Raw genomic sequence first — 25,257 nt, 5'->3', positions numbered from 1 at the left:
TAGTGTTTATTCCCGGTGACGTTTCCGCCCCAAGCGAAATTATGAACGGACGTTGTATTTACATCTTGGTGTTTATGAGCCTCAGTTTTGTAAGTAGGACACACCGTACTGCATAAACTGCAGAGGACTTAAGGGTTTTTTTCGGCATTCAATATAGCTGAATGGTGACGCTCGACACCAACAGGTGGCAGCAGAGGCTTACTTTCCTTTGTACAGCAGGCCCGAGCGTCAAAAACCATACAGGTTTCTCAAGTGTATTAACTGTATTTGTACAGGGGGAAAAAAAGGTTCTGACTAAATATATGAATACAGAATCTAAATGTGAAATACAAACGCGTAGTTTGAATTAAATAAAACTGAACTGTATTTACCTTACCTAAATAACTACCACATACTTTAATCCAGTGATACTTTTTGTACCACAGAAGGAGCCGCGTGCCACACTGAGAATCACTGCAGTAGTCTAGACTTTAAAATTAAATGTACTCTTATATACTAGCACTTTTAAGAGACGTTTCCGGATGTGCCAATGCGCATATTTTATACATAGCTCGTGTCCATTTCCTGAAATCAAAAACAAGCATACATAGACACAATAACAAAGACAATACATAGTACTGAAACAAATTTATTTGAATCCTCCAGTAGAGTCTTGATATTCATGGAATAAAACTGCTTTTCTGGGAGTTTGACGAAGTCAAAGACAATCAGGGGGGGAAAAAAAAAAAAAAAAAAAAAGGCAACACGTGAAAGTGCGAGCAAAAATACAAAAAGGATGTAAGGCGTATAATGGTATTAAAGCAAGTAAGAACAGACTTTTATTTTTATTTTTTTAAAATGATATGGTTGGGCACTTATGTGAAATGAATTAAAAACCAAACATTTTCATGTAACAGTTATTTAAAACATCAGTCCATGGTGTAGCTTTACTTTTGCTAAATACATACCGGCCCGAGTCATAACGACGTGTAGCGCTACGCAAACCAAACTACGCGCTGCAAAACCGGATAAAACAGCACCATAGTCAAAAAGACGAATATATCTATGAACACTATTTGAACCAAAGTTCATGAGTGGAAACATGTGCGTAACACATGATGAGAAATATTTATCTAAAATGCCCTTTTCGTGCAATAACCCCCTCCCCCCATAGCATGCCCCCCTGCCCCTATCCCACTCCTAAATTTCTCAAATAGTCTCCCAAGGAGAGGCTTAAAATTTCACACAGATCCTCCTTAGAGTCTTTCTTACATGTAAGAAGTAAAATTCTACACTGATGTCTTTGCAGCGTGATGGGCTACTGCAATTCCAGTGACCTGGAATGTGGCAAAAAAAAAAAAAAAAAAAAAAATTATAGTAACAAAGCATGCGATGCATACAGAGACAGTTCTAGCGAGGAAGACGGTTTGGTTTGGAACAGTAAACTGCGATCTGGTCTTCCGTGTCGAAAGCAATTGTCGCTGTCCATATTTTTTTTTTACATCACTTCAGACCGCTACCAACACTTATATGAGTGAAGTGTAATATTAACCCAGTGAAAGGTGACGTGGAAATATTAACATTTTAATAGTGCCTGCCGACCCATCTAACGTGAAATTAAAGAACCAAGTAAATCTGAGGTGCGCATTTCCCAAAATCTGCCTGTGAGCAAGACTTTCCAAATTTCTTCCCTTAGTGATGCCGTAATACGTACAGTTAATTTACATAAATCCCCCACACAAAGTTTCTCCACCCATTACTTGACAAAACAGCCGGGCGAAGATGGGATATTTCAAATATGGATTACACAGAAACACGACAAAAGCCAAAAGCTAAGCATAGCTGCAGTGCTAGCACGCACTAGCATTAGCTAACAGCACTATCAGCGTAAGTTGGCACACGGTGTTTGCTGCATGTGCCGCATGCACAGATCCACTGGCTACACCGGTTGACCGGTGTTAGTTACCAGCTCAGTGATGACGCGCTGCCACCACCCAGAAAAAAAAAAATGTCTGGCTTTTTCTCCTCTTTTCCTGCTCGCCTTGCTCTTCAGAGTCTGGCCCGTTTGTGAACAGGAAGAAGACCCTCGTCTAGTCGCAACGCCCAAGAGCGGGGTGAATGAAGTGACTCATTTTGTCTGAAGCCAAACTAACCCCCCCTTCAAACGTCATTTAACGTGGACTATCGCAAGTGCATATTAGTGTTGCTGTAATTCTGATTCGGTTACTGGTTTGGTCCGTTAAAATGCCAGAAAATGGGCAAAATGGTGATCATTGTTTTTCAACGTAAAAGCATTTGATTGCAAATATCTTACTTTGATGAGAAAAAGAAGCTGCCTGCGTTTATACAGCACTACTTGAAGAAATATGAGAATTTCTTTTGAGAAGCTGAATTTCCAAGAACTTGGACAATTTTGTCAAACTTGTCTCTAAAACACAGGTGTCAAACTCAAGGGCCGGGGACAAGATCCAGGCCGCCACGTTATTTTATGTGGCCTGCAGAGGCAAATCATGCGCGTCAACTGCCATGAGTCTCGTGAAAATCTGCAAGTAAAATTTCAAATTGTCATTGTCATAAATGATAACGTTGATATGTTACAATTTTGATTTACCAAATGTGAATAGTTGAAAAACGCATTGCCTTCATTTTCTGAATCCAACACTAGCTCATAGATTTCGTGTGTAATATGACAATACTATTAAATATTTTTATAACAGCCCTCAGAGGGAAACTGTAACTACAATGTGGCCCACGGCAAAAATGAGTTTGACACCACTGCTCTAAAAGATCAATTTGATAATTAGTTATTGATTGATTAATCAATGTATTGTTGTTCCTTGAATCAAAGACATTTGCAAAGTGCTTCATATTATGACAAAAATGGATCATGTCTCCTTGAAATTGTTAGCTGTGACATAGATGATTAAACTCAAGAACAACAAAGGCCAAACAATTGACAGCAGTCGAGGGAATCCTGCATTTTGTGTTTTTTCTTCGTAGCAAGGTGTCTTGCCACGCTGTCACAATTTATACAATGGCAAAACCAAGCTGGACCAGGCCGTTAAGCAGTTTTGAAACGTGGATGTTTCATGGGGTGCAGTATTTGGATGCATCCAGGCGAGCAACAACAGAACTACAGGAAAAAAAAAAAAAAAAAAAAAAAAAAAAAAAAAAAAAGGAGACAAGATTTGGGAGGAAGTCTATGTTCACCAAGAGTGTGATGATTGGATTATTAGCGTTGGTCACTAAGATCAAGTTTCTTCCAGTTGCATCATGCGCTCTTGCTCGCTCCTCTCCCGATCTGTGAATGTGCCCGCTTCAGACGTCCTTCAAGTAGAAAACCCACGGAAACAATCTGTCCTACCTTGACTGATTCCAGATCAGTTGATTGTGCTTCAATCAGACTGTTAATCCAATTGCGGCAATAAGGTATCAACTGTTCTGGGATCGACTCTCTTTGCTATTTGGGAAGAAGAAAAAAAATGCTGGGCTGGACCTGAGGGAAGTCTAGGACACAGACGATATGGGGTTGTGGGGGGAACCCATCTGCGTTAGAACCTTGTCCAACCACTGCAGGGGGCCGTGGAGGTGAATTTCGATCCAGCAGGGGGTGCTGGTCACATCCTGACGGTGGTACTCTGCTCCCCATCCCTGAAACATTTTGGAATCCTTTTTAATGCACTGACTTCATAACAAAATTGACAACTTCTTGTTTGTTTTGAGGCATAAGGTTGAAACATTTTTATGTACGGATCTCATTGTGACAGACATCCCGACCAAATTTCATGTGTATTTCTTTAACTGATCATGTCCAGGTATGGAACTGGTATTTTCTTAATTCCTAAGGATGTCGTTGTGAGTCAATATGGCAAAATAAATGACCAATTAATCTGTTCACAATATTTTTTAAAAGATGGGAGAATCTTGGTCGGAATGGTCTGAACTCCTGTCCAAAATTTTGTATTGAATAGAATAATACCACCCAGAGGAGTTGCAGAATGGTTATGTCGTTTTAGATTGCAAATAAGTACTCAACAGCGCCCCTTCAGGTTGCAGTGTCGTATTGCACACCATTTTAAAATGAGAATAGCACACATTTTTTATTGTCATTACCTGGGCAGATACAATAACATTTAGGTCTGACTCGAAGTTTGTGCCTCCAATAATTAAAAAAAAAAAAAAAAAAAAAAAAAATTTTAAAAGCTGAACTAAATTAAATTGCATCAAGATGTGGTGCAAATCAAACCACTGCCATAAACAGCACCCACCTTGACAAAGCTCATGCGGATGGTGCACATCTTAGTGAGCTCGTAGACGGCCTCGAAGCCGTGGTTGACGGACTGGGCGAGAAGCTCGGCGAACTCCTGGTTGTTGAAGATCTTCAGGCTACAGCCGCTGGGAATCTTGCACACGGTGGTGGGATGAAAGCCGTGGTGGTAGTTGCAGTTGCGACTCTGGACGAAGATGCTGCTGTCGCTGAGGCACTCGGCGTACACCTCGCCGCCGACGTAGTACAAGTGGACTCCTGAAAGGTGTGCGGAAATCAGAGAGGTCAATACACAAAAAAATCTGTAGGTTTGTATCCTCGCAAAGCTTTTTTTCACCCCATTCAGTTGCCAACAATTGATTTGGTCTCACTGCAGCCATTTCATTGGTTTTAGCGCACTGCACCTTTGCCAATGTGCCGCCGGGTGTTCTCAATGGTGGAGTTGCGATTGACATTGGAGAGCAGGCCCAGACAAAAGCGGTTTCGGTTGTTGGAGGGATCCGTGAAGCCGTCAACGAGCACGCTGGTGGATGACGCTTGGAAGGCCTCGCCCACGCGGTTGTTGAGCTCGTAGTAAACAATGGAGCACCAGTGCTTGGGCTCCTCGTAGGCTACAGGCTGCACGTCTGCTGTGGGGGATCACATTTAAAGGTCATGAGCAGAGCACATCAAGACCAAGACCATCCTTTCTTAAAGGTATTGCTGGACGCCCTACTTTAGAGATTTTCGAACATCTTTATGGAGCTCATGCACCAACGTCAACAAAGTCACGTGACTGGCCATATATATATCTTATAGCATGACGCCCAGAGTTTTGTCCGATACTGTTAAACATTTAGCAGGTGATAATAAACGTGGAAAAATGAGAGACACTTGGCATAGAGGACCGAAATCTTTCGCTAATAAGAAAGTGGATTGTTAACCCACTTCCGCTGGTCTTGAATAACTAGATCTACACGTGGATCTGGCGAGTAAGTCGACGAGATTTACACAGAAGAGTTTGAAAGCGTAGAAAAGTCTGGACGCATACAAATACTTCGTTGCTGGATCTGTTCTCAATCAAGAAAAATTCCCACATAGTGATGAGCCACTCAGATTTTTTCAATACAAACACCAATATTTAAATAAATGACCCCTGGTTTTTACACAAACTCGCATTCATTAACTATGACTGGAAAAAAAAAAAAAAAGACAGCAAGTAGGCACCTCCGTGCACGAAGCATGCTTCGGCCACACGTTAAACCTCTCCGTGACAGATGTTTTTTTTTTTTTTTTCGAATATGCATTGTTCTTAAATGAGTCCAATGCGTATTTAAAAAAAAAAAAAAAAAAAAAAGAAACTAAACCGCTGGGATAGGCTTCAGCCCCCGTACACAGAAGCGTGTTGCGGCCACATGTTAACCTACGCAAACCTCTCTGTGACCGGCGGTTTATTTTCTTTTTTAAAATACGCATTGGACTCATTTGAGAACAATGCATATATACATATATATATATATATATATATATATATATATAAAAAGTCTGTCAGGGAGAGCTTTACCGAAGTTTAACGTGTGGCCGCAACACAGTTCCGTGTATGTTGGACACGACTCAGTCTTTTTTTTTTTTTTTAACACATTGTTCTCAAATGAGCCAACTTGGCATTATAAATACTTCTTAGGAATTTGAGAGTCAGAAGAATAATTCCTACCTGAAATTAAGTGATCGCTTCACAGTCCTGGGTATTTGATTGGGCAACATCCATCACGTTGCATTGCCGAAATCCATCAATATTTTCTGGTCTTTTCAGCTGGTATTCCATAGAATGATCTCTTTGAAAATCTGTCTTGTCTGTTGTAACAACCAACAGCACGACAAGTCTCGGGGATTGTATATATTCTACTCCAGTTCAATGTCCCCCCCCACACTGTCAAGCACCGCTTTTTGACTGTCAATATGGCGCCGTGAAAATGGTGACGTCACGTGCACGAGCTCTATAGAACAGTCCAGTCCAGTCCAGTGAGTGTTCCTACCGTATCCCTAACTTCCCAAACTAGCTTAAACCATAACAACACACATGTTGCCCAAACTCTAATGTCCAGGCACATGCAGACATTTTGGGGGAAACATCCAATCAACAAACAATAATACAACTTATTAAAAAGGAATTGTAGTTAAGGTTACAAGGGATATATATATATATATATATATAATATATATATATAAATAAACCAATACACCAAGTTCAAATGGCAAGTTTTTGGAAGTGGAAGGAGGGAGCCTGGGGGGAAAGGCAGGAGCAAATGTGTAATTTTTCCAAGGTCTTAAAGGTTCCTTTTTATTTTTTCATTAATAATTGATGAATGGAGGAAAAAAAAATAGCGTGCAGAAGGCCAAGGCCTTGAGAACCGCGTAATAGCTTGTGTGTGCACATGCCCGTTAATGACTGTAAATTCACAAAGATAAGACCTCAATGTTCACTTTGTTTTAGCTCCAGTTTATCTGAGGGTTGATGAGATTAAAATCCACAAGAATGTTGTGAATAAGACCAATGTTGTGGGAAATTCAGCCTGCTACCTATCTTTTCATGTCATCAGTACAATTTGCGAGGTTTCACAAGCAGTGAATCTTGGTGGCTTGTAAATTGGCCGCAACTGAATGGCAGCAGGTTTTATAATTACTGCACCACATCGAGCTAATAAGAGAATCCATACTGTTAAAACCTCATTAACAAAACAGACGTGACAACATAACTTTTATGACCTTCATAAAACTGCTGGAAAGCTTGCACCGCAAACACAATCTCATTGCCTCCTCCCAGCCCACGCATTTTTTTTTTTTATCTGTTTTGAGAACATACTTAAACAGAACTCAATTTCCAATTTTTTTGTACTACAGAATGAGCAGAACCCGTGTACGCAACACTATAAGTGTGTAAGATTGAAATTACCAGCCCGGTTGTTACTCTCAATAGGTATAGGCGGAGCCATGAGGTTCGTTTCCATCGGCAGGGGGCAGTCTTGAGTTATCTGCTCTTCCGGGGGCATGTAGGCAGGAGGGGGCGTCTCTATTTAAAAAAAACAAACAAACAAAAAAGTTCGACATCACGTTGATAATGAGGAAGTAATGTAGCCGCACAAGACTTACCTGGCATCTGGAATGGGCTGCCAGGGTCAGAGCTGGATGGCGAATGCGGGAAGGTGGTGTTGCTCCCTCCCCCAGGCGAGCTCGGGAAGCTGTTCCCGGGGGAATGAGGGAAGGGGATGGGGTTGGCCTGAGTGAAGGACTCGGGGAAGGTGGCGTTCTGCGGCATGTGCGGCTCGTTCTGTTGCAGCGGGTTGCGGAAGCGAGGCAGCATCGTGTGCTTGGCGTTGAACTCACTGTTGCGTGGTACCAACACGGGGGGTAGCACTGCAAACAAAGGAGTCAATGTGGGTGAAACAAAGTGACTCACAGCAACATCTTTAAAATTGTTTTTTTTGTCAAGGAATACAGTGGTGCAAAGAATTAAGTCAAAATAAAGTGTTGGCGGAACCTCCATAACAAATGAGTTTGCAGATATTTTTCAGAAAAATATGGCATGTGTTTCTGTTCTTAAAGGTCAAGTGTCACACCTATAAACATTCTAAAATACATATTGTAATGAAAAAAAACAAGATTATTCTCTTCAATGTCTACGAAAAAATAAATATGAGCGGAGAGCGCGTCATCCACACGCAAAATTGTGGAAGCCTCATTCGACATTCAAGTGGTAGCCATATTGGATGTATCTTCTGTCCTTGACCTCACACTGGGACATTTGCCATTGAAAACACGCTGTCCCACCTACTATGGGAGACGAACACGTCCCTTCTGACACGGAAGCTCTTTTTGAAGAAGTGGACATCTCACAACCAAGTGAAGTGACCGGGGCAATATTACTCTATTGTTTGGAGCCATATTTAGATGATATGCGGATCCCGGCCAAACCGGAAATTGGCCAAACCACCTTCCCGTCCGATCCACCTTTGCGGTGGAGATCAGCCACCGCGGCCCGGTGCCGCAACAAGCCACCCTGGCGGCGCCGCATCCGCCAATCACCGCTTTGGGCCAGGGTGGCAAATCGACACATTTAGCACCCCTGACTCACGGATTACACCCCCCTGCCCCAACTATTTTTTTTAGTAGCTGTATACACACAAACCTGTCTTTTGCACCTGTGCAATCCATTTTTCACGACGAACCAGGTCTTTTGGAAAGGTATGAAGAGCGAATTTATCCTCCCGAGTGTTCGAGCAATATCCAACAACACAACGAGACGGCATTTTGGCTAACACGAAGGAACAACGAGCTTACCTTCCAGCAGGTAAAACTAGTATAAACATAAGAGACCGCTTGAGTGCACTACCACCCTTTATGTCACTTCCTGCTTCTCTCTAAAACAAATCCGTCATGGCGGGAGTTACAAAAAGCTGTATACGTCAAAATCATGTTTTGTGGTGAAAAAACGCATGGGTCCATACCGGCTGCCGTTTTTTCATTAATAACATACTAAAAATCATGCATTTCATTGTTATATTAATGATCATGTTTGACATTTCTTATGTTTGTATTTTAACATTTTCAATGTGTATGTGCATTGTAAAATCTGATCTGCTTTGTGAGAATCTGTACAACTTTTGACGTGCCAGCCTCCTCTGGCTCTATTTGGCCTAGATTTTCACAGAGAGAGGACATTCTGAGGCGTGCCGTTCTTTAAGAATCCATCCCAGCCGCGTGGCATGATGCCCACTCAAGTGCAGTACACACAAAGCATGGCGATACCCCCCCTCGTCACTTGTGCCTATACATACATAGTAGATGGCTGAAAAATAAAGCCTGTTGATAACACAAGACGTGTTCTGCACTGTGTACTTTTTATTCAAAGGCTTAAGACGGAGTGGGATGACAGCTGAAGCGGAACAGCACAGGGAGACGGACTGGAATTTAGGTGTGTGTAAGCATGTGTTGTGTGCGTGTGGTGGCGTGGAGGAGAGGGGGGCGTGGAAAGACAGGTGCTCTGGGGTTGAACCATCTCCAGCCCACTGCTGCTAAAACAAAAAGTGTGCAAGGCAGGCAGCAACTCCTTCCTCCTATTGTATCGCGAAGGTGGTAGGCTTCCTGTTCCAGTCATTCTCCCAAAAAAGAAGAAAAAAAACATGGACCCTTAATTTCAAGTTTAGGAATCAAACAATGTTTGATTTGTCTGCAGATAAGGTCAATTATCCAAATAAAAAAATGCTGTTAATGTGTGATTTTGCCAGCAAAAATAATGCAAACTAAACATACATTGAACCTATTATTGAATGAGTTTTATGACAGGATTTATTCTAAAAAGAATGAGACTATCCATACTGTTACTTGTACTGTATATCCACAAGACTCGACATTCATCTCTAATCTCGGCCCCGACATAATGGCCACTACTGTCCATACTGAGACACCACTTAACTGAAATGCCTTCTTACAGGTTTTAGGCAGCATAAGTGAAATATGTAAGGGGATTGACAAAAAAATATATATACAATTTGAATATCTGTAAAAAAAAAAAAAAAAAAAAAAGTTGCACTAAAAGGTGTACACAATTGACGTTGCACTGGTCTACAACAGGAACCGCAAATGGGTAAAGGCACTCTGTACAAGCTTAACGCAATGTGGGACGTGAACACACTTATCTATTCTGAATAAAGAAGATTTTACATCTTGCTTGGCTTTTATAAGGAATAGTGTTGTTGTCTTGTTGTTGTTGCTTTGTTTTGAATGTGTTTTTACAGACTTGGCCGATAAAGCTGATTCTGATTATACAGTGGAACCTTTGGTTATGAACTTAATGTGTTCTATGACCCAATCTGTAACTCAATACTTTTTTTTTTTTTTTTTTAAATACCGAGGTAGTTTCCCATTGAAATGAAAAGAAATTCAATTAATCAGCACAAGCGTCACAGGATTGCTGGAGTCTATCCCAGCAATTTTGGGGCAGGAGGCGGGGAACACCACAAACTGGTTGCCAGCCAATCGCAGGGCACATGTAAACAAACGACTATTCGCCTTCACAGTCACACCTACAGGCAATTTTGAGTCTCCAATTAATGAATGTCTTTGTGATGTGTGAGGAAACTAGAGTGCCCGAAGAAAACTTATGCAGGCACGGGGAGAACATGCAAATTCCACACAGGCGGGGCCAGGATTTGAACCGCAGCCCTCAAAACTGTGAGGCAGATGTTCTAAACAGTCGCCCGCTGTGGCACCACAATAACCATTTCTTATCTTCCTTGAAAATAATCTACAATTCAAGAAACACCACACATACATACATAGATAGATTTTTGATCGGAATAAAATTAATGTCAAACTTCTTTTACCACGTCAATCACAAACGCCCAAATATTACATTTGTGACTGGGTGATCCAGGATATGGAGGCAAAATAACATACGTGGAATGCTACTTTTGACGTGATTAAGCCGACATTATCCGCTTGCTGCCTTAATTAAAAAAAAATAATAATAAATAAAAAAAAAATCTACTATTCTATAAATAATGTACATGCCATAGTATTTTTATGACACATCTTTTCATCTTGCAAAATAGACAACTACAGTAGTTCTCCTCTCACGGCATTGTTTTATGCACAAAGTCAATAATCACTACGCAGCGCCCAAAGAAGCACAACTTACATCGTAGCGTCCAGCCACACAAAGACCGTTTGCAAACCAAAAACAGCACATAAATAGAGGTGGCGATTAGGAGAAAATTTTAGATGGAACCCGAATTGTTACTGAAACATTCACGACCCGAACTGTCCGTAACCCATGGTTCCACTGTATGTCAGAAAAAGTTACGTTACTCAAAGAAAACATTTGTTGGTTTTTGAACAGTATTTGATTAAAAAACACATCAGAATTGTGAAATGTAATAATTATCAGTAATTTTTTTTAATCTAAGTTCTTTTACTTGGTCTGGAAAAGTGGTAATGGCACATCCCTAAGTTTGATCTTCTGTGAGTGGAATGGTTCATTTCAGTCCATCTGTTTGTTCTGCTTGAGGAGGAGAAGCACAAAAAAAAAAAGATTGCTGCTTTAACCGGGTCATGCTAGCATCTACCTAGCCGGCTGTCGACATCTTTGTACAGTAGTTTTCCACTAAAATCCTGAATAAAGTTCCATCCATCCATCAATTTTCTACCATCCATCCATCAATTTTGTACTGCTTTTCCGGGTCGGGTCACGGGGGAAGTAGCTTAAGCAGTGATACCCAGACTTCCCTTTCCCCAGCCACTTCTTCCTGCTCTTCCGGAAGGATCCCGAGGCGTCCCCAAGGCAGCCGAGAGACGTAGTCTCTCTAGCGTGTCTTGGGTCGTCCCCAGGGTCTCTTTCCAGTGGGACATGCCCGGAATGACTCACCAGGGAGGTGTCCGGGAGGCATCCGAATCAGATGCCGCAGCCACCTCATCTGGCTCCTCTAAATGTGGAGGAGCAGCGGCTCGACACTGAGCCCCTCCTGGATGACCGAGCTTTTCACCCTATCTCTAAGGGAGAGCAACATGAATAAAGTTCCATTTCTAATAAATAAATCCCACCTGACTGACATTGTGCATTGGAGTCCATCCGATTGTGCTGTTTGACAAGGTGCCATGAGTGAAAATGTAGCCTGCTGTTAGCTCCTTGCGCTTGCTTCCGAATGGTTAGCCACAATGTATGCTATTTGTACAAAAAAGGTCAAGATGTTTATGTCCTGCCCATTTTCATTGAGAAATTTTGCTGTGATTTAATAGAGTCTGATATCCTTTGAATTACCACTGTAACAGAGTTTTACACGCTTGACGTATGGTGACTATATTTTCGACCCCCACCAAAGACCGTACTGACCTGGGCTGTCCACACGTTTGTAGTGGTAAGGGTTGATGCACACATCCTTCTGCTTGGAGCCGAAGGGATATTCGCAGCACTCCAGTGCCTTGAGCTCGTGGTGGGACTGTAGGTCGGGCCAGCGCCACACGCGACAATAGATGACGTGAGGTAGCCCTTTCCTGTGGGACACCTGCAGCCGTCCGTCTAGAGAGCGGGGGATGGTGACGCAGCTGCTGGGCTGACCGGGACAGCTGAGCGCCCGCTCCAGCTCCTCCATGGCACCTTTCTTCTTTTTCAGCTTCTTCACCAGGGCGTCCACCGCCTTCTCGGCCCACTTCTCCTCCTCATCGCCCTGCTTCCAGCCCAGCAGGCGTTTGACGGCCGGGCTCGTGAAGGAGAAGAGCGAGGTGACGTTCATGATGGACGGGGTAGCCCGCACGCCCGCCTTCTCCGATGGGCAGAAAGAAAGTTGGCGCGGCGGGTGTAGGCCCAGCTTCAGGAGGGAATCGCTGGCGTGTGTCAGGAGATTTTCCTCAGATTTTCTGAAAGGAAAGGTTGATCAGCATATTTTAGTCAATCTCGAGGTGACAGTCGACAGAGAAACAGAACAACCAGGTCATCGGTTCCTTTAGCTACTTAACTAAGCCCCTTCCATCTTGAATCATTCTGAAAAACAAAAAAAAAAAAAAAAAAAAAACAAAAAACAAAGTAGCCATCCAGCAAGCCAAAACAATACATGCTGCATATTTTTCTTTTCACATTTTCGAAGGATGCTATTTTCCATTTTTGCCCTTTTAGTCATAATTACATATTACCACTGTCCCAAAGCTACAATTAAGAGTTAAGATGGTTAAGATGATGAATTGACTTTCATCACATTACTGTTGACTCAAAAAAATCTTTAGTCATTCAACCCCTAATGGTAAGCAGTTCTGCTTGGGGGCGTCATTGTGCAAATGTTTGAGTGTTGAACCCTTTCAGCGGGAAAAGCGAAGACTGTTCCTGTCCAAACACATGCATCCACCACAGGTGGACAACTCTTTGGAAAAAGTTTTTCAAAACCAAACCGTAAAATTGAGGGTGCTGAATTCTTCTAGTGAGAAAAGTGCGTGTTTGACTCCCACACGTGTGAAACCCCTGGGGAAAAGTGTGTGTGCGCTGAAACATTCACATTCCCCATGGGTGTGACGCCGCTGCCTCTGTGGTATTTGCAAGTGCGCTCTGTACTTGTTGATTTTCTCCTGCTTCCTCCTACATCACAAAATCATGCTTGTCAGGTTTACTGAGATTATTGTAAAGTGTCCATAGGTATTGAAAATGGATGGAGGGTGATACTTTGTAGACATCTTTTAAGCAGTAGCTGCAAATTTGCCAATTATTTTCTCTTGGGGAGAGGTGTGCGCTCTACTAGTGGCACTCTAGTTATTTTGGTGAAGGCCAAATTTCTGCAATAACTCATCTAGAGAGATTTCAAAAGAATGCTTTTGAGTTAGAGGAAGTCCAGCGTGCCCCCCCCCACTAAGGAAGATGTCCTCCTGATCTTCAACACCGCCGACCAGCAAACACTCAGCCAGACAAGGACAATAAGAAGGAAGCGCACATTTAAATCTGTCATCTAATTCATGTCGCGGGGGATCTATTCATCAGGAAAGTGGGATGCACAGAACAAAGCTTTTAAAAAGATGTGAAGCGCCTCATCATCTTTTTGACATTTTCTGCGACTGTAACCGTGTTGATAAATGCACGGGGTGACTCAGGGCTCAGAGTGCGTCACTGACAGTAAAGCCTGCAGTATATTGTATTTCCCACAGCCAGGAACAAATAGATCATTAAGAATGCCCGTTAGTTATTCTTGGTCGCCTCAGATTAGGGGATTAAATTTCAATTGCTATCTTTGTCAGACAGCACACGTGTAGACAATATCGTAATGACAAACCGGGGGTCGGATATTGCGAGAGCAGGTGCTTTTTACGGGCCGTGTTGATCACTTGCTAAAAAACAACCATCCTGACAGGAACAGAGCTATACTTAGCCAGGCCTTCAAAATTACTGTACAGTGGTTTATCTAAAAGAGTGACGCTGTACAATCTCGTGAGGAGAATGTTTATCAGTAGCCTTGGCAGGGTTGATTTTGTCCCTCCCCATTCTGGACAGATGTTGAATATGGCATAAAAAAAAAAAAAAAAAAAAAGACAGAAATCCTTAGAGGCAGTGTGTGACAACAATATCACCTCCAAAACGAACATCTGACATGTTCTAATCTGCCACAGTGGAGCAACAGGAAACAGGCGGCATAGTTTTGTCTTCGTGTCTGTCATCGCCATCAAAAACAACGCCATCGTTTCCTTTTGCTGAGCAGTGCAGGTTTTTCCACAGGTGCAGGATGATGTGTGGGAGGAGGGGGAGGGGGAGTGGAAGCCACCCCCACCTCCCCCAACCCCGCCCCCACCTTCCCAGATTGGACAACTGCCTCCCTACACCACAAAGTTGCTTGTACATCAAATTTCTCTGATACTCCCTCATAACTTCTAAGACAAACAGAGTAGTCCAGTTGCAATTGATTCAATCCCCAGAGAATCAAGGCCACTGCAGATTACGATAAACACAGCCGAACTGCGCCTTCCATTTCCGGCCTTTTTTTTTTTTTTTTTTGTAAATCAGAGACAGTGTACTTAAAGTAGCGATTTTTATAGCTAATCGAATTACTTATGAAACTCGATTTTGTGGAAATGTGTTAATGTTGGTGCCAAACAGTTCCAGTATAATACCAAGTTCAAGTTGTAATTTGAAAAATATGGCATTTTGAAGATGCGGGCATTCCTTACAACGGGAACGATTATTAAATGACGCCCAATTAGCGGCACTCAACAAGGATTAAGATCCGACTAGCATTGTCTTCCCTCACAATCCAGGAAGATGCTTCCCATCTGATTTTGTCATCCTCTGATTGAAACAATCAGGAAATATCCCCCCCAAACATAAACCTACTCACTCAATAGCCAATATGAAGCAAGTCTGAATGTTGAAGACATACAGTTATGTAAGACTGTTGCAGAAACCAATTTATGATCCATAAATGTTCCATCACTATCCAGGATGATATGTCTTAGTATGTAGTCAGCTTGAAGGTCTGAAGTTCTAGGGGACAGTTGAACTTTACTATTAATTTTGCATATGATTTATGTGCCATCATGAGAAATATCTACAAACAGAATTAATTTCTAACAAAGTTATTCCCATCATTTGAAATAATTTGAATGCAGCACATGTAATGTTTCAGTGATTTAAGTGACAATATATTCCTCTGATGTGGCCCACTTCCGATATGCATCACAACAAACCAAGTAGATCGGAATCAAATCTTGATCAGATTGTTAAAAATAAGATAGGAATAGTGAGAAGACCAGCTCAGATCCGTTGTTGCAATTCAGAAATGCGCTGATAGATGGTATATACAGTACATACTTGGATTAAATCAAAACTACAAAGAAAGCTCATTTAGAGAAACGAACTGATGGTATGTAGTGTACAAATTAAATCCAACTTTTTTTAAAATATACATTTGAAATATATAAAAAAAAAAAATTGCCGGTTATAAATTGACACCCATAGCCTGTCCCACCAATAGTGGAAAGGAATAACCGAGGAATATTACATTCACTGAACTAGAATGATAATGATCGTACCGACTCACAAATGAAGAACTACTTAATTTGGGAGAAACAACTACCATTATCTGGCCACCTGCCCAGAATAAAAATACAAAAAATTAGAAGGGATTCCTGTAGTTTTGCAGCGTTTTTTTTTTTTTTTTTTTCAAGCACAAAAACAATATCCCTGCTGTCACAAATCACTGTCAACCAATCAACCAACTACAAAGACTTAACTGTGCCGTTTTAGTTCTTTATCTGTCTTCTAACCCAGTGGAACGGTGACAAAAAGTGCTAAGGTAAGCGAAAGTTATTTTTGTACACCTCATGAACCCGTCTAATGTTCTTCGGATGGAAGATTCCAACAAAGGGCTGTACTGTAACATCTGGAGCACACTTCTGTGTCCTCCATTGTCTTGGTGCTACAGCTGGCAGCCATACTCCAGGGACATTCCCACCCGCCCTCAGGCAATTCATAACATGTGACCAAAGGCAGGCTTTTAGGCCCCGATATGGCTTCACGAGTGTTATCTGAGAGGTATTCACAATGTAAATACGGCATTTTCCTCCTATTCTATAAATAGATGAGCACATTTGGCATTTCTGCGCCGACCATTTCACACTGTCACCAGAGACGAGGGTGGAGATTTACCAAAACTCAGTTCTGCTGCATTTTCCCATCTGGTTGAAGTCTGTGAGCCCTTACGTCCTTCAAACAATCCTTTTTAACAGCACAGCATATCGACTGTCATCATTCCAAGAAGAGTTCATTACAATCATACAAATGTGTTTTCGTCCAGATGTACGTAGGCATATTGTAAAAATGTCCTAGCCCTGACATTACTTTCGAGAGAGATTAGAGAGATGTTTCTAATATTGTATCACATGTCGCTAAAGATGATTACCAAAATAAACAATCTTCTCAGGACCACATTGATAAAACATACACATACATTTCTGGGGATTTTATCATTGGGATGACAGTTATGCAACACTCTTCCCAAATAACTTGTAAATACCTTTTGTTTTCTGAGACACACAAAAAAAATAGTTTTTCATTAAAATTAACGTAGACTTGACTTACAGTACTTCGAGTTGTTAGTAAATTGTTGGGCTTGGACTAAATTCTGTCAAAATTTGCATTAACAATAACAAAGTCTAGCTAATCACAATCAAATTGTTACTCCTCGTACTCTTCCAAAATAAAGATGGAATCTTCCAAGAAATGAAAAATCCAATTTGATAGTATAGAAACTCTATACATATGTATCGCCTCCAGCTACGTGGTGGTCGCAGTTTTATTCGGGGTCACAGATTTTGTCACACCACCAGAAAAGACATTTTGCCTGGCACGTTCACCAACCACTATTTGTTCCAGAAGAAACCTGTTGGCAACACGCTTCTTTTTAGTTTAAAATGGCTTACTTTGACCAAGATCCTCCACCGTATCATGGCCATGGTCTCTTGTGCCCTGTCACAGTGCTATACAATGTATAAAGGCCTTTTCACCCCGTATGTATGTATGTATGTATGAAAGGCACCCAAGTCAAAGTGCAATAACGACTGCAACAGAAGTGGGGCCTCCATGCCCCCCTTGCCATTTACAGTAAAAGTCCGGCAAAATAGCAGTCAAAATCACTCCGCTCCCCACTCCCACTGGAGGAGCTTTCAACGTCACCACATCAACGCTCCTGAAGAGAACATTTTTCTACATGGCAAAGCGAGATTAAGAATTGGACGCCCTCTGCATAGACTGCTCCTACTAAACTAGCTCCTTAGGATACTTCTCATCAATATCTGCCACGATGTGTTGAGTAAATCTTCCATAATTTTATCCCATTCATCTGCTGCAGTAACAGACCTGAACACCTGAGTAGCTCCTTGGGCACGGGCTTCGAATGCCTTATTTCGTGGAGATTATCCTCTAAAGGTAGAGCCCTCCATTATCCATGTGATCAGCTACAGTAGTACTGTACTGCGCATCCACACTAAGTTAAAATGGCAACAGACAAACACCAGAAGTAAATGCAGATACCACACCACATCATTATTATTTTTTTTTTATTTGAATGGGAAAATTCTGATTTGTTTTGATTTAGGGCTTTTTTCTCCCAAACAAACTCACTTGTCAATTCGAATCACCTCTGATTTGTTCATCGCTCTGGTAAATAGGTGAGATGAGACGCAGATTCGGTAGTCCCTGCGACGAAGGTCCGTGACATGGAGCAACGCTATTATATCTGGTCGATGTCTAAGGTAACGTACGTCGGGATCTTCAAAAATGGACAACACTGTTTATTCATTTGAAGAACCACGACCCAAGTCATTATGTAGAAAGCAAAAAAACAAAGTGATTGAAGTCAGTAACTGTCACTCTCCGTTGCCAACACCAGGTGAGGTCACCAGCCCAAAGCAACGACAATCAGCTGAGTCATTGTTTTTCAGGTGGTTTGTAAAATGGCAAAACCAGTTAATCTGTATTGTTACTCAAGATGATGCACATTTGAAAGTAGCAAAAGATGTAAACAGTACGTGGCGCAATAACTGGAAAATGATGTTTACAATTCAAAGTATCTTCAATATCGCCGAGGGAACAGTTTATTTTCTATCTTGTACGTCCCAAAATACTCTGGAATTCAAACCAGTATTACAGTATATTTTTCCAGTCACTGCATCGTTCAGTGAAAGATGTTCTTGGGTTTTTCTCTATCCATTTTATTTGCTTAGTAAGTATGCTAGTATCACGTTGGGGTGACTTAACTATGCACTCTGAGGAGTGTTGTTCACAAACTGTGATAAAATGAGGAAACTCCTCTCTAGCTTCTCAGTACAGTTGCTTTAAAGCACGCTATTTAAAAAAAAAAAAAATCTTAAACATTTTTAATTAAAAGTGAGATCAGAGGATATGAAAAAAATCAATCATATGGTAATCATTTCTCTACACCAGATCGTCCAGCAATACAGCAAACAATAAACAGGTTTGACGGCACAAACTAAAACAGTCAGATAATGTCGTAATACAACTATCATCATGGTTTATTGAGCAAAATCCAAATTCTAATGTAAATGAAACATCGACAGTCAGATGTTTCAGTCTCTAAGCACCTTAAAAGTCCTTTAAAAGAGTTTAATGATGAAGAATTAGACGCACACGTGCCAGGGAGCAGGATGTGACGACTTCTCAATTTGCATCCAACATACCGCATTAAAGTAATGTGTACACATATTGCACGTGTCATTATCACAATGATAATATTACCTATATTGTGCAGCCTGATGCAAAATGATTTAACAATTTGGCCTGAAAAGAATATCCTTGTCTAGTGCATTTTCTAACTCCTGGCCAACCTCGCCAGTGAGTCAAAGAGTTAATTTTGGACCGTGCATTCAAGTAAAAGTAAAAACATTGTCTTTTGCTATAAGCAAACATCCTTGTGAAAGACAGCTATTCTTTCCCGATAGTGAAGACATTACAGTACTTTAATGACTCCAGAATTGTTGCTTTTATTCCTATCACTTGAGTGGCAGCGAAAGCTTATCTAGTCACACAAAGAAAATGTGACCAAGGGACAAGCTTGCAGTAAGTTCCATATTAAGTGTTTTTTTAAATTCCAGTTTTTTTCCCCTCATTCATTTCCAAGAAAAGTTTCAAACAGAAATCCAGGGGTTTTGCAACTTCCATATAAAACGCATAGCCGTTATGATAAATGCAAACGAGCTGTCAGGTCTAAAAGTCGTCCTCAATTGTACACTCCCTAAAAACCACAACAATTAGCATATTAATTAAAACACTCGGGTTTGCCTACTTGCCTCGGGTGAGTAAATGTTACACAGATGCCGACGACAGCTCTGGTCTTCCTTATAAAAGCAGGAAACACACCGTAGCATTTACTCAGCAGCCTCGTTTTAAAAAAACAAAACATAAAAACATTTGCTACAGCCGTGCTCTCACCGTCTCTCAATACATTTCGTTTGCGGTAGCTTCGTTACGGCTTAATGGTCAGCGAGGGCGGCTAATGGGCACGCGGAGCTACGCGGCCAGGCGGCGCATTTTGACCAGCGTGCGAGCCCCGTGGATCACTTTGCGCTCTTCCAGTGTCTGATAATCAATTTAGGTCCAGCCCTGCGCAGGACTAGGCGGCACTAATGATGCTCTGCGGCCGCCCCCCCTACCCACCCACAGACACACACACCCCGGGAAGGGAGGGGACGGGATGGAACATTACAAAGAAGCTACATTATTTATCTACAGGGTCCTGGACGGGGCATCCATTAGCCTCCCCCAAACCCCACCCCACCCTCGCTCAATGGGGTCATTGGCTATAAAGACGGGATGGCAGGAAGAGAGAGTGATGGTGGCAGAAAGGTTTTAATGCGAAGAGAAAGGGGAGGAAAGTGAAAGTGACAGTAATGACACACAGCTTAAGACACTCGGCGGGAAGACTACATTATCTGGTCTCGGCAATAAAGACCCTGCAAGCATCGAGTACTAACAGTCACACTGAAACGGAATAAAATATTTACAGATGCTCCATTCTGAAAAATGGCTTAGATAAACAGGGATGACACAGGAAATGATCCAATTCTATTAATTGGTCCTAAAATTAGTAAATATCTAGTATTAGAAAAGCATCTTCATGGCCATAGCTACAGAATATTCTTAGAACGGTGTATTCTACCTATAATACAATCAATGGGTTGTTTTCACTGACGTCACATTTTTTGCTGAATTACCCGTACACCACTGCGCGCCCCCATTTAACCTTTCTACCTAACACCTACCAGTACCAGTACCAGTCAACGGAATGCTCTCCGTCACTGTTTGTGTTTTTGTGTTTCACGGGCGTCTTGGAACTCAAGTACACAAGAGAGGACTTGCTCACCATCAGAGAACCTTCATCTGACTTTTCTTCGGACAACTCTCGCCAATTCGCTGAAGCTTTTTCCAGAGTTGGGAGCCGGCGCGCTCTTCAAACCCTCGCGATCCGGTACACAAGTCCGGCTGCGTAAGCAGGGACATGGTCTAACGCTTCCGATGAAAGACTTTGGACGTTCTGCGGCTCTGTGCTTCACGGAGACTCGGCTTTGTGGACGACTTCCATTTCTGCCATTGTCATCAAATTTTAAATAAATGATAAACATTTCGCTTTGCTCGTGGTGAACTAATATACAGGTTTTACTTTTTTTTTTTTTAATTGAATAAATGGCGTTTGCCTCGTAATAAAAAAAAAAAAAAAAAAGAATATTCCACAGCCTTTCGTTTTCCGTGTTAGCCTACAGGTAAGTGCCCATATATATATTTTTTATATGTTTTATAGTTAGGTTGTTGTAGCTAACGAAAATTGCTGCAGTGTGTGCTGAGCTCTGTAACGTCTGCAGACCATTTCTCGTTTATATAAAAGCATATTCCACCGCCGTTCTTTTTCCCTGTTAGCATACAGCTAAGTGCTCCTCCTTCGTGATTTCTGTCACATAGAGTAAAAGATCAAGGGAACAATACTGCGCCTGAGTCCCATGATGTGTGTATGCCACGAAAGCCTAGTAGTCAGTCTGGGCTCTATGTGCCATCGGTCGCATCTTCAATAAATGCAGTTAGAAACATAATGTCGTCCACCTTGCGTACGTATGGGTAACGGATCGAAAATGGCCACTGTTCGAGGCAGCACGAGGGGTGACGTCACGTGAAAACAACCCATTGAACTGAAATCGGCGTTTTCAGAATAATTCACAAAGATCAAAAGGAGAAAAGACAACATGAGCTGAATTGATTGCAGCCTTGTCTACGACGACAAGGAGCCGGGTGGAAGGCAATCACGGCGACAACCGTGCTGAACAACCCAAAAGCAGTGATTTATCTACTTGTGATTTATTTGACCCGAGGTACGTGCTCACAAGCTGCAAATGTTTTGCCAAGTTCATGAGACCTAGCGAATTGTAATAATCCGTACGTGATTGAAAGCGACCCATAAAGTTTGTAATCAGGGTAAAATAAAGCAAATCCCAGGAGGGGGAAAAAAAAAACAATAAGCAAAACATGTTGTGAATAATAGCATATAATAGGTTTGGGTTAGGGTCGTTGATTAAAATCAGAAAATTAACTGTTTGATGTTCTTGATGAAAGAACGCTGTGTAAAAAATGTGAAATAAAAAAAAAATGTAAAAATCAAAGCCATATAAATGAGCAAAGCTATGGAGCACTTTTTATTTCAGACCAATAGAAGTACTAGTATTCACTTGCATAATCATCGATACTACTACTTTTGATACATAAAAATTTGCATCCTTCTTTCTAACGGACTAATGTCAAAACTGCCACAGTACCGCCATCTATTGGAGAGGAGGACTTCTCGAAATCAGATTTTTGTTTTTTGACAAAGTATCTTTTGCTGCTATCAGCAACCTTGACAAGTACCCGACACCATGAAATATGGCCCCCCATCGGCCCAATATAAAAAAAAAGGTTTCCAATTACCCGTCATGCTTTGCGGCGACTGCCATCAATCTTTGGAACGCGGAAAAAAAAAATCGCTTCCCAATGTCTCCGTTTCTGCGATTTCCACATCCGTAGACGCGACAAAAATCTGGCATGACGACGACAGACAGCTGACTGCTCGTCCACAACAATGGCGGTCAAGCACCTGGATGAACAAGCGTGACGTCACGTGCAATCCAGCCATTGGCGTTAGACTTTGATGCGGGTCCACCTCCACAACAATGGTGTGCGGTTCCCTACGAGTTATCCCAGCTATGCTTGGCACTCCAAGTCGGGGTTAGCCTCGTTTTTAGAGGGAGACCACAACTCAGCGTAGGCTGTCGTCTGGCAAATGTTGTGACTGCCACTAAGCTATAGTTACACAGACTGGTGTTCATTTATCAAACATTTTCTTGCATGTAATTCGAAGACTAATAATCAGGTTTTCAGTCACACAGGTTGATCATTCGGTCGAGGAAGGTCAAAATGCACATCCTTTGGGTAATCTGATACGTCACCTTCACTGAGAGAGCTCACACATGACGAGCACACATACACACGCATAAAATGATGTTTTGAAGATACACACGTGAAAAATGAGAGGTTAAAATTGCCAAAAATCGGGGGAAAAAGTGCATTGCGGGCTGTTTTGATGCATTTGAAAGAGTCTCGCAGTAACCTGGCAGGTATTCGAGGAACTTCACGCACAGGGAGAAAACCCGAGTGACTTCGTATTATTGATATTATCGTCACATAATGCCACTTTAAATTCAATTTAAAACCGGGATAATTGTGGGACTACGGTGGGCGGGTGGGGGAGGAAAGTGTGTATGTTGGGGGGGGGGGGAGAAAGTTTCAAGTGCCGCCGTTGGGAACCGTTAATGCTCGACTGGGGTACAAACGACGAAAGAGTGACGGGAATTAAAGGCTTAAACGTTGAATTCGGAGAGCGAAAAGTGAACACAAAGAGCGTTCGAAAGCAAGTTGTCGTTACCTTGTGCGAGCGTGCAGGCGGCGAGCTTGTTGTCCTCCTCCTCCTCCCCCCCCCGTACCCGACCCCCACCTCCTTTCACCGTCCCGAGCTCCTCGCCGCTGCGTGATGCGGCCTGGCGTCAGCGAGTCGCGGGGCCTCATCACCCTCCGCCTCAAGGCCCGTATCGCGCCGCGGGGCCGCCTTCGACAATAACAAGACCTACTTTTTTTGTCCCATGCGCGTCCTCTCGCTTTCATTCACATCGCGAGCGTTATGCAACTTTGGCTCTCTCTTCTGGCCAACTTTTAAGCGCTTGGCCCACTTTGGGAGGGTTTTTTGTGTGTGTAATTTTCTCTCCCCTCCCCGTTTGGTGGTTAGTCCCCGTTTTTTTTTTTTTTTTAAACATAAATTTAAAACGTGGGATGCGCTGTCTTGTGCAGAGCGCATTTTTTTTATTATTATTATTGTTTCTCCTCATTTTCAACAAACCTTGACTTGTTTCTCCTCTTTTTCAAGTTCACTGGTGTATTTGGTCTTCTTGAAAAGATCCCGTGCCTACTTTAATGGGCTTCACTTGTATTTAATGCATACTTTGCGGTGTTTGAAATGCGGTAATAACGACCAAGACACGCTAATTATTGGGTTTGTAATGATTGTTTTGGGATTTAAATGGATTTCAATCGGCTTTAGTGCGTACTTAATGGAGAGCGTGATCAGATTAAATATCGCTTACTGTCATTCACATTTGTTTTATTTTAGTTTATTTTAATGCTCTTACTTTGAAATGCTTTCACAAATACATGTATGACTGTATTAATTCTACCATTATCGTTCAAACACTTTCTTTTTCCCTACATAAGAGTATTTTTATCTTTTCCCCCCAGTAGTTTAAATCACAGAATTGTTAAATATTTTTTTAAATAATTTTATATATATTTTACATGATATATTTTATATATTATGTAGTTATTATTTGCACTTAACATTCAATAATTTGTTAATTTCTACAAATACACACACACACACGCATACATACATATATATATATATATATATATATATATATATATACTGTGCAACAAACTGCAACTGAGAGTACACAAATATACATATTCATATATACTGTATATTTGTAGAAATTAACAAATTATTGAATATGTTAAGTGCAAAAAATAACTAAAAAAACAACACTGAAGTGGTGGCCTATCTAAGACTGTCTGTATGAGCTGTAAGTAGAATACTATTAAAATGATCTTTTGAAAATCAAAATCAGAACCCCCCCATGTACGTCATGTCACCATTCTTGCCAGGTTGTCAGGTAAGTTGATCACATTCATCCTCACAAGGGTTGCGTAGTGCCAGAGCCAATCCCAGCTGTCAACCGGTAGTAGGCAGGGTACACCCTGAACTGGTTGCCAGCCAATCGCAGGGCACATCGAGACAAACAGCCAGACTCATAATCACACCTATGGGCAATTTCGAGTGTCCAATTAATGTTGCATGTTTTTGGGATGTGGGAGGAAACCGCGGGTGTTTGAGTGGCCAGAGACGGGATCGAACTGAGGCTCCACTCAAACTTTAATAATAGTCTAAAAATTTCATTGAGTACTTTTAAGTCAAAGTATGTTGTATTCCAGGACTCTCGATAAATGCTTGGTGGCCCGCGGGCATTCTTTGCACAGCTTTACTTCATGCCGAGCCGTCCAGGTGGACGAAACGGGGCGAAATATTTTTGACTTCAAGAGTGAGATACTTTTTCAAAGCGTCTCATTAATAATGCAGGCAGGCTAATGCAAGGAAAATCGTCTGAGGGCTGCCTGCACGGACGTGTCCCAACAGCCCTCGGAAATAAGATGAAATCACTCGAGGTAAAAAAAAAACAAAACAAAACGCTTTTGAATACAAAACGCACTTTGACATGCTCGGTTATCGTTTCCCCCGATCAAATAATATGTAAAAAAAAAATGAGATTTGCAGTGTGCATCAAAAATGTGCATTTGTGTCTTTGTCAAAGTGTGGAGATGTACCAAATGATATGACCCATTCGATGGACAGCAGTTAATAAAA

General features: G+C 41.7%; 1 protein-coding gene across 4 annotated transcripts; it reads right to left on the bottom strand.

The window, feature by feature from the left end:
- Window positions 1-805: 805 nt before the first annotated feature.
- On the bottom strand, window positions 806-23,483 carry smad1 (SMAD family member 1). 4 transcript variants are annotated; one of them, XM_061830264.1, is made up of 7 exons: window positions 23,212-23,483; window positions 12,114-12,637; window positions 7,376-7,639; window positions 7,179-7,295; window positions 4,651-4,872; window positions 4,248-4,504; window positions 806-3,630 (listed from the first exon to the last, which is right to left on the bottom strand). In XM_061830264.1, exons 1-7 carry the CDS (start codon window positions 23,445-23,447, stop codon window positions 3,487-3,489), a joined length of 1,764 nt encoding a protein of 587 aa, XP_061686248.1. In that variant the 5' UTR covers window positions 23,448-23,483; the 3' UTR covers window positions 806-3,486. The 4 variants fall into 4 exon arrangements, with proteins under 4 accessions (XP_061686248.1, XP_061686247.1, XP_061686249.1 ...); XM_061830263.1 differs by having other exon boundaries at window positions 4,651-4,875; window positions 23,212-23,481; XM_061830265.1 differs by lacking the exon at window positions 23,212-23,483 and adding an exon at window positions 22,218-23,002 and having other exon boundaries at window positions 4,651-4,875.
- Window positions 23,484-25,257: the final 1,774 nt, after the last annotated feature.

Source organism: Syngnathoides biaculeatus, chromosome 9, assembly GCF_019802595.1.
Source record: "Syngnathoides biaculeatus isolate LvHL_M chromosome 9, ASM1980259v1, whole genome shotgun sequence".
NCBI lineage: Eukaryota > Metazoa > Chordata > Actinopteri > Syngnathiformes > Syngnathidae > Syngnathoides > Syngnathoides biaculeatus.
Note: the sequence above shows the minus strand (reverse complement) of the source record. Positions and strands in the feature narration are given on the sequence as shown.